Genomic DNA, 10,895 nt, shown 5'->3' on the forward strand with positions numbered 1-10,895 from the left:
GGAACTTGGATTGTAGACAAAAATAACGTGGAGCTGAAGCAGCCTGGTTTCCTTTGCCTACGGCTGCTGCAGCCTTTCAGTCAACTCAGAAGTGCACAGATATTCACCCAGACCTCTGGCTCTGGGCCCATAGAATCCAGCACATGTGGTCCCAGAGAGGCAAGCAAGAAGCCAGGTGAAAAGCATTGAATATCAGCCGATCATCACAGCCAGGAAGTAGGCCTGCAGGTGTGTCCTTAGGAGGGGATGGTTTTGCGTCAGTGAATCAAATTGAAATAGTCTGGTTCTTCGTATTGGTGCTGCAACCCATCTGCTGTCGTTTAAGAAATGAGATAAGTCTTTGGAAAGAACATAATCTATTAAAACAGTGGTTCTCAAACTTTAGCGTGCATCTGAATCACCTACTAGGTCTTGTTAAAATTGATTGTTGGGAGACATCTCCAGGGTTTCTGATTCAGTAGTTCTGGGGCGATGCCGAGAATTTGCAGTTCTAACAGATTCCCAGGTGATGCTGATGCAGCTTGTTCAGGGACTACACTTTGAGACCTCCAGATACAAATGATTTCAACCTGCCTTTCTTCCTGACATCAGTTAATATTTTCAAGTACTACAAATATGTGCCAATTTAGTACATTTGTGGTCTAAACAAAATGCTTTCAATATTGTATATGCAGCGTAAGGCAGAAAATTGTATTAGCGTGAAATTTGAGTCATTTTTTCTTTAATATGAGAGCTAAGTGGCATATGTACATTGTGTTTAACACATTGTCATGTGTCTTTCCAGGATCAGTCTGAGACAGAAGCCAATGTGAGTCTTGCAAGTTGGGATGTTGAGAAGACAGCCATCTTTGCTTTCAATATTTCCCACGTCAGTAACAAGGTTCGAATCCTAGAACTCCTTCCAGCTCTTACAACTCTGACGAATCACAACAGATACTTGATCGAATCTGGAAATGAAGATGGCTTCTTTAAAATCAACCAAAAGGAAGGGATCAGCTACCTCCACTTCACAAAGAAGAAGCCAGTGGTTGGAACCTATTCATTACAAATCAGTAGTACTCCACTTTATAAAAAGAAAGAACTTAACCAACTAGAAGACAAATATGACAAAGACTACCTCAGTGGTGAACTGGGTGATAATCTGAAGATGAAAATCCAGGTTTTGCTTCATTAATTCACCATCCAGAGACCAAATAATTGAAAGAAAAACAAATATAGATAGGTAGAACTATATTTTCCCCCAATCAGAATCGTCATATCATAGGTACAATCTTTCACCAAGTAAATTTGTATAAATAAGCACTATTCTTTGTATTACCAAAGCAAGGTACAGGTGACTACCCTAGTTCAAAACAACCACTTTCTCAGGCTTCTCGTGTGTGTAGCTAAGCTACCTTGTCATATGTGTTGATTCTTGAAAACTGGGACGTGTATTTCCATTGGGGGTTGGCCATTTATGCTGACATGCCATCCTTCCAGCAAACGTACAGGAATGTGCTTTCAATTGATGGACTACTCTGTTTTTTGCAAATTTGTAAACTTTGCTTCTCCAAATACAAGTACTAGGTTGGCCATTTATGGTACCTATTTGGTGCTAGTAAATTTTCAAACTAGATTTATAAATGCACTGTAATATTTACACAACTTAGAAACCAAATTACAAGTATTCAGTTCCAATACTTCATTAATTTCAATCAACCAAAGTTAGTTCAGTAGCTTATCTCAGTTATGAGTATAATACATTACATGTAAATTAAGTGTGTGTATACTGTAATCGTGCTATTTTTTATCATTGAAACATTTATAAACTAGAATAATAATGCCCTTAATGTGAGGGTTTGTAATGGTGCTTATTAAGACCAAAGACTTGTTAAATGTATACACCAAGTGGTAATGAAATTTCTGTGACTGGCCCACACGTGCATAGAGGTCTGGGAGGACCAGGAAACAGCCTCAGTGGCCAGAGGATCACCAGTGCATCCTTCATCACAGCATGTGCAATATGCCAAGATTACCCTCGGTCATTCCTGTCAACAAGGGGTCAATGTCATAAATGTCACAATAAAACAATCTCTTCTTTTTTTTAGTTTACCCCTTGACTTTGTGTTCTTGCATGGATTTGGGGTTGGAGGGGCCATTCCGGAGGCTAAATAAAGTCTCCTGGATTTAAATTATCCTGGGTCTCTTAGTTGTGGCTTATGAAAGTACCAAATGTATAACCACTGGAAGAAAATTTAACATATGAGTCGATCCCTTGTTTTATCCATTGAAAATAGCAGAGTCTGGTGTCATTAACCTGACTTGCTTGTGAGAAATTTAGATTGTAGAGTCACTTCTGAAACATGACCTAATTCATCTTGTGACTTTTAAATAGTCTTAAATACCAAGTTCAGTCATTGCCTTAGAGCACATGAATTTCATTATAATAGATTTATCATGCCCCCCTCTCAAATATACACAGTTTTGGCAAGCGTTAGGTGTTCTGTTCCATTTTTTTTTCCCCTAAACATCTTTCGTTAGTCAATGCTCATCTAATTACAAAGGGATAATCCCAGACTGTATCCAATTGCTGTAACTTTTGGTTTCTTAATGTCATAATTTTTAAAGTCTGTTTTATTTTAAGTGCAATATTGAGTATTTAGCTGTTAGGCTCAATCCGTCGATATGAAATAATTTTTTAAATCCCTAAGGGCAGGAAAGCATTTCGTGGTAGTGAAAATAAGAGGAAATAAGATTGCTGCATGAAGGTGGGGGAGCAGAGAAACTAGGTAGGACACAGGAAAATGCTCTCAAAAATCTTTGAAGAGCTCAGCTGAAAAAAATGGAGTAGATTTGGCGCATACTATTCCGGAAGGCAAAACCAGGGTCAGCTGATGTCAGCCCCAGTTTAATACACACGGTCCCAATTATAGAGCTACTCACCGAAAGAATGTGGTGAGTTCCCTGTCACAAGATAGAAGAGTTTCAGTCTAGGCTTAATGGCAACCATTGGACAAAGATGCTTTCTTCCACCTAACAGGCCATGAACATCTTAAAGTTATTTTTGTATCTCTAATTTTGTCTATAATAGGTGCTCAGCAGAATGAGCTGAATGGCTATTGCAGAGGGGGTTTGTACCTTGGGTAAGAGATTAAAATATAACTCAAAATTTCCTTCTGACGCTGCACCTATGGAACCATGTGATAGAGGTTTATTAAAATTGTTAGCAAAGAATATATAGCATATGGTAAACAACAGTTTGCATATGGAAAATGTCTTTGATAATTTAACCAGAACTGCATTATATTCAATAATGGATTTTCTTTATAACAAACAACAGGAGAAAATGGAGTTGGCACACAGTGGATCGCTTTGATATTTTTAATAGTCCAAGTCTGGATTTTATTTATTCCAGAGCCAACAATTTTGAACAGCATATTTTCCATGTTTCTGACTGTAACAAAACATTTTCCTCATTGTTCCGTTGTAAATATTCCTCTTGTTGGAACTCCTTTTAATCCTGAGATTTAAACCTGTACCTTTCAATTGTCTGCGACCTTTCAATTTCACTTTCAATAGTTGAAGAACTTGGCTTTGTAAATCTCTCAGAAGCTTGAAAATATCTTGTCTCTACCCCCTTAGCCCATTTCATTTGCCAATAATTATTTTGTAAGTAGGGTTGAAATGAACTCAGCTGGCCTTGTGAAATGTTTAAACTTGCACAAACAACTACATTTTTGTTCAACAAATAGCAGTTTACTCAGCCAAAATCACTTTGGACATTGCCATTACAAATACTGTTAAACTTCAGAAATCATGTCTGTAAATTAGATGAGCCAAAATAAAGGACAATTGGGTTGATGCTGCGTTAGTATCCTTAAAAATTATATACCCATAAACTGTTAGGGATTTTAAAATGACCATCAGCTTGGTCCACAGAATATACTTTATTCTGGTTTTAACTGTAGTTCTTAGAGAACTGTATTAGAAATGTAATTATTAGGAATGTAATTATTAAATGATTTAAGGACATTGTTTTTAAAGTTAAAAGATCATTACTGGCAGAAATACTAGTTTCACATTTATAGCTGAAGACAGATATTCACCCCTTGCCAATTTAAAATAACACTTTGTAAAAAAAGAGAGAAGAAAAAAAACAATTTACTTCATTATGCTTTTTTTGAAACCCAATATGAGCCTGACGTGACGTATGAGTTAGGAAAGGATGATCTATATTATTCTGAGTGTTAGGATTGGAGAGATAGAAGAAGGCTGTGCATTTGACTTCGCAAATTTCCATGTGTATTCATGACTGGGTTTATTCACAGGATTGGATCTCAGTTAAAGACATTCTCACAAATATCTGCATAAACGTGAGGGTCTTGTACATTTGACATCTGACATGCTTTTGGCAAGACCTGACAAAAATCACAAAATCATTGTTTCAACTAACTGCTAATAAATCTAAAATGGTTTCTTTTTTTCAAACAAAGTCATAAACCTCATTTTAGGACATAGGCTGCTTTGAATCCTTGATTCAAATCTGAATTATGGCTGGGCACTGTGGCTGATGCCTGTAATCCCAGCACTATGGGAGGCCAAGGTGGGCAGATCACTTGATGTCAGGAGTTCAAGACCAGCCTAGCCAACATGGTGAAACCCCATCTCTACTGAAAATACAAAAATTAATCAGGCATGATGGTGTGCACCTGTAGTCCCAGCTACTTAAGGGGCTGAGGCAGGAGAATTGCTTGAACCCAGGAGGCGGAGATTGCGGTGAGCTGAGATTACACCACTGCACTCCAGCCTGCATGGAAGAGTAGGACGCCATCTCAAAAAAAAAAGAAAAAAAAATCTGAATTATAACCTCTACAAATGGATGTCAGTTTCATTTTTTACTGTCAGATGGTAGAAGGACTGAACCAAGTTATAGCAGGTAAGTGGATGCGATTTCTGGCTAGCTCCACCCTCTGCTGTCTCTTCATTGTGATTTTTTATCTTTGTGACCATCCCCATTTCATAAATGAAGGCAAAATTATCCTCTCTATGCTCCTCTGTGCCCCCCGTGGGTTGGTTATGGTGTCAGCTAGAAGGCATCAAGCCTTCCGAGTACTTCTGGAATCCATAGCTTGGGTTCAAATCTAAGCAACACAGACGTGGAGATTTTAAGCAAAAAGCAGCTGCTCCATTGAGCATTTCCTAACTTTCGTATCCCACCTGATGTATTCTTTGCAGCTGTGCTGGGAGTTGCAGAAATAAGAAGAGATCTGTTTCCTTTTTACCCTGAAATACTCTCTTGGGGAGAATTACATCAAACCTACATGATCAACCTTTTTCTTCTCCTGGAAATGGAGACACTTGAAAACATCCTGATGATAATCGCACATCCCGTCAGTCCCACTAGACAGTGACAGAAAGAGGTCACAGGCCTTTGTAGTTGTGTCTACATGGTGAACTCTGCTCTGCGTGGCCCCACCAGCTCTGCTATGGAGAAGGCCAGACCTGTCAGAAAAGATTAATGAGACCTGAGTATATCAGAATTTCCAAGGCTCAACAGATTAGATTGGGTTTGTGTCTGTGTATTTTTGTAACTACATGAAATCAGCACAATGTGCTGTTTAGCCTTTGCGTCTTCAGCTGTATGGAGATTATCCCTCTTTGGTAAGTCCCATGATCACGCGGGGTGGCAAGCTCCTCCCTGAGGCCTGCTGCTTCCTGCGCCTTTGTGGCTTGGCTTCCGTGGGCTCTCTGGTGGGTCATTCACAGGAGGTGTGGTGCCTCCAGCTGGGGAGTCAGTGTGCTGTGGAGCCAGCTCCCCAGGAGAAAATGGCTCCTGATCTCATGCCCACATGTTCACCCCCACAGGCCTCACCCCTGCCGGGAGAGGACACGGAAGCCAGGTGGACCATCCTTAAAGGCTGATGCTTTCAGCCTTGATTTTTTTTTTTTTTTTTCCTAGCGTCAGTGATTCTTCATTTACAGAGCTTTGACCTTTCCGTGGGCTGCAAAGAAAGTTCACTGAGAGCTCATTTTGCTCCTGAGGAGTGCCTGCCTGAGAGTCCTGATACTGCAGGACATCTGGGGTCAGAAAGCTGTGTTCAAGTCTTAGTTCCATCCCTTTCTAGTTATTCCACCCAGGACAACTCCTTGATGTCTCTAAGCCTTGTTATTGTGGATAATAGTAACACCTTCCCTATGTCCTTGCAGGACCATTATTACCCACTATATATAAGAGTCTTAATACTTCTGTAGAACTTCACAGTTTTAACAAGCACTTGTGAACTGTGACCTCTGATCCTCAGTCCTAGATTTTTATCATCCTCATCATGCACAAGTTGGGGTCTCTTGCCAAAGGTCTCTCACTCTAAAGAGTTGGAACTGAGACTAAAAACTCCAGATCTTCTGCCAACACAGTGCATACCCAGTTCACTGTGCGTGCCAGAAGAAGAATGAATAAAATGTAACACAAGAAAGTAAAATAGGAATCTGTAAGCTACAAATTACATTTGTGATTCAAGATCTAGGCTTCTCTCTGCTCTTCTAGAAACCAAGAGAAGGCCGAGGAAAGAGTGGGCCGTACCGTTGTCAGTCCTCTTGCTTCTCTGCTTGCTCCCCTCCCTCGCCCCTCAGTAAATCTCATCATGGCCCCTGTAACCCGCTGCTGCCATAAGAGGCCTCTGATGACAAGGACTGGGCCTGCTTTGTCCTCGTAGCTTTATCACCCAGCTCAGTGCCTGGCACATAGTAGGCACTTAATATGTGTTGAAAGGATCAATGACTGAGATTAGGAGAATGAAAATAGGAAAAATCTCTGCAGAAGAGCAACCTATTTCTTCTCTCTATCTCTTCCTCTTCATCTCCCTCCCTTCCTTTGCTTTTCTGAAAAAATATTTTCTGAGCACTTGCCTCGAGCCATCTGCATGAAGCAGTAGAGACAAAGATGAATGAAGCCAAGTTCCTAACGCAGAGGTACTTTCAAATAAAGGGTAGCACAGCCGCTCTCTCCCAGCTATAGTCTTAGAGGGGATGTGAGCCTTTGAGGCTCTTGAAGGAAGTAGCAGGGTGTATGATCTTCAGTGCCTTGGTCCTAGAAGCCAGGAGGCAAGCTATGCTTCTGTAGTATGTTCCTTCTGACATCTGTAAAGCCCCATGTCTAGATCCTTATGAATCACTGAAATTAAAACACCCTTCTAACCTATCTCCCCCATATAATGCTGTGGTAGTTTTCACATAAAATGGTGATTTTCAGTGGTGAGTTCATTTTTAAAGTTAAATTTCTATATTTAAATGAAACTTACTCTGAAATCCAATACACAAAATATAAGCAGGGCTTCGTGGGTTAAAGCAAAGCTAGGCAACCTGGAGACACTCACTGCCTCCAAGACAATTCTTATTAAAAATTATAACAAAGACTGAGTGTGTGGGCTCATGCCTATAATTTCAGCACTTTGGGAGGCTGAGGCAGGTAGATTGCTTGAGCCCAGCCTGGGCAACATAGGGAGACCCTGTCTCTACAAAAAATACCAAAATTAGCCAGGTATGGTGGCACATGCCTGTAGTCCCAGCTACTGGGGAGGCCAAGGCAGGAGGATTACTTGAGCCTGGAAGGCCAAGGCTGCAGTGAGTCAGGATCGCACCACTGCACTCCAGCCTAGGCAGAAATATTTCATACTGTAAAGGACTCTTTTTTTTTTTTTTTTTTGAGACAGAGTCTCGCTCTTTCGCCCAGGCTGGAGTGCAGTGGCACCATCTTGGCTCACTGCAAGCTCCGCCTCCCAGGTTCATGCCATTCTCTTGCCTCAGCCTCCTGAGTAGCTGGGACTACAGGTGCCCACCACTGTACCCGGCTAATTTTTTGTATTTTTAGTAGAGGTGGGGTTTCACCGTGTTAGCCAGGATGGTCTCGATCTCCTGACCTCGTGATCCACCCGCCTCGGCCTCCCAAAGTGTTGGGATTACAAGCGTGAGCCACCGCGCCTGGCCATAAAGGACCCTTTTATTTCAAATATGTGTGTGTGTATGTATATATATACATATATATGTAAAAACAATATACATATAAAACATGTATGTATGATTGACTCTACGAATAGAAGAGAAAAATAATATATAAAGTTAACTTTTTTCTTCTTTTGAGATGGAATTTCGCTCTTGTTGCCCAGGCTGGATTGAAATGGCACAATATCAGCTCACTGCAACCTCCGCCTCCGTGGTTCAAGCAATTCTCCTGTCTCAGCCTCCCGAGTAGCTGGGATTACAGGTGCCCGCCACCACGCCCAGCTAATTTTGTATTTTTAGTAGAGACAGGGTTTCTCCATGTTGGTCAGGCTGGTCTCGAACTCCTGAACTCAGGTGATCCGCCCATCTTGGCCTCCCAAAGTGCTGTGATTACAGGCTTGAGCCACTGTGCCAGGCCATATAAAGTTATTTGTAAATATTGATACTTAAACTCTAAGCCTTTGGTTCTTAAATTAGGAAGTTATAAACATGTTTATGATATTTATATGTGGCAGGAATGGACTACAAGCTCACCAACCCTGTATTTTTTCTCCTGGGCCCACAGAAAGATGGCATATCCTAACTTCTTCTGCAGTTAGGTTGGAGCTGGGTGATGTGATTCTAACCAGCGGGAAGTCAGGAGAAGTGATGTATACCATTTTCAGGTCTAGCTGAGAAAACGCTTATGCAATCAACCACACTCACAAGAAATAAACTTTCTTGTAGTAAACCATTGATATCTGGGAACTTCTTGTTGTACCAGCTATATTAATTGCCCTCATACAAATAAATAATAAATAAATAAATATTCTCCACTTTTTCACTATAAGGAATCCACAGCAATTGTTCTCAAACTTGGTTGCATGTTAGAACCGCTTAGGATGCTTTAAAAAAAAAATCCCAGTGTCCTGAATGCACCCCAGACCAATTAATTCAGAATCTGGATTTGAGGTTCAGCCATTATCAGTTTTAAAAGCTCTCCAGTTGACTGCAATTTGCAGCCATGGTTGAGAACCACTGCTCTAAATCTTTAGATAACACAGATGAGGTTGTTTTCTTGGGGAAATCCACCATTTAATTCTGATATATGCCCTTCCACTATTGTTACCGCTAGTCTGCAGGAGACTGTGTTATCACCTAATAATATTAACCATGCCATTTCCTGACTCTGTGAGCTGTGTTTTTACTGGAGTTTTGCGGCGTGTCATCAGTAGACAAGAATTAAGCAGCAGTGAGGCATGGATGCTGCCAGGTGGTTTCCTGCATTAACCAGCTACCTGACTCCTCTCACGCTAGCCTTGGGGCAAGATTACAATTCTTGCCTCCACACTGGGTAGTTCCCAGGGAGTCAGCGTGTCCAATGTGAAGTCTGTCCACAGCAAAATACTGGAGAAACTCCCTAAAATATACAAATCAGAAACAGGGCCCAGTTAACTGAAGCTGTCTCATACCACTTTTTACAAAACTGGGAAATAGAAATTAATTCTTTTGAAAAAAAATAGTTCTCTGGAGTGAAAATAGAAGCTTTTTCTTTTCAAGAAGCTATCAGTTTCTGCTAAAAGTGTGCAGTGATGGGATACAGGCTGAGCTACCAACCAGCGTGCTCACCAACCTCCAGGCTCAAGTGAACTGATCTTGAAATGCTAAAGTTAAAGCATGGCAGGGGTGATGCATTCTGTTACCTCAAATTTAAACCTTTCATATGCCTCCCTAGAGATTTTCTGATTCAGAAAACCACAAAAGAAAAATTGAAGACAAATCAGCTACAGAAGAGTAGGATGTTGTTGCCAATAGGAGAGTCAGAAAAAGGAACTTTAAAGTATATTTTGAATAAGAAAGCTCGATTATATTTTTGTGTACTTCATGTGTGAGGGACTAATGCTGTGCAATTATACACAGTAGAAAGATGTGAAATAAAAAAATCATTCCAAGTTAAGTTTAAATATTACATTTCATCCAATGCATGCAATAAATTCTCTGTGTTAAATGTGAAGAAAGATATCTATTTTAATTTATTCCTGTCCTCGGTAAATAAATGCTAAATAATCAATGTTTAAAGAGTATCCACCTTGAAGGGCAACCAATTACCGTCCTGCCTGGAGCAGCCACATGTCAGTCTAGCCTGCCTTAAAGTCTCCTGGAGCAGTGTTTCCCAGACTTTAATGTGCACATACACCAGTTGCAAACGTTATTAAAATGCAAATTTTGAGTCTGAAGGGCTGGTATAGGGCCCAAGATTCTGCATTTCTAACAAACACCCATGGGATGCTCATACTGCTCCAATAGAACTCACAGGCCACCAGACCACAGTTACAGTTTGCAGTTTGAATTTTTAAAATATTGCATAAAATATTATTTATTATAGGTGCTGAGGTTGTTCTGGAAGAGTCCCCCACTTACCTTGCCTTAGCCCAGGTCCTGGGTGTGGCCTGTGGACCACACTTCCAGGAGTGAGATCCTAGTGGAATGGCCCTTGGCTGTTGTCCTTGCTCTGTGATTGATTTGCACTTCTCTTTCCATTCAATCCAATTTCAATCCCCCCAGCCTGCCTCCTCTCCATACCACTGGTTCTTATACATAAAATGTGTTCAAAGGCCCCGAATTTTAAGAAGACACTGCCATGTGTGCTAATTGTGCACACGTTGTTTCTGAAATTTCAGCTCCTCCTGAATGAAACTCTTTCTGTGAAAGAGAAATAATATTTAGAATGCTTCACTACATTTATGGATGCTGTATTTCCTGATGGTGTATATGTGCATGCATGTATGTGTGTATACTGTACATCCTCTTTTTTTTTTTATTTTTGAGACAAGGTCTCACTGTGTCACCCACGCTGGAGTACAGTGGTGTGATCATAGCTCACTACAGCCTTGAACTTCTGGTCTCAACCAATCCTCCTGCCTCAGCCTCCTGAGTAG

General features: G+C 40.7%; 1 protein-coding gene across 1 annotated transcript in view; it reads left to right on the top strand.

Moving 5' to 3' along the window:
* FBN1 (fibrillin 1) overlaps positions 1-3,840 on the top strand; it is a 238,356-nt gene extending 234,516 nt beyond the window's left edge. Inside the window, exon 66 of the mRNA XM_030814124.1 lies at positions 785-3,840. Coding sequence (XP_030669984.1) covers positions 785-1,174 — 390 coding nt within the window. The 3' untranslated portion in view covers positions 1,175-3,840. The remainder of the gene's footprint in view (positions 1-784) is intronic.
* Positions 3,841-10,895: the final 7,055 nt, after the last annotated feature.

This window comes from Nomascus leucogenys, chromosome 6, assembly GCF_006542625.1.
Source record: "Nomascus leucogenys isolate Asia chromosome 6, Asia_NLE_v1, whole genome shotgun sequence".
Classification (NCBI taxonomy): Eukaryota; Metazoa; Chordata; class Mammalia; order Primates; family Hylobatidae; genus Nomascus; species Nomascus leucogenys.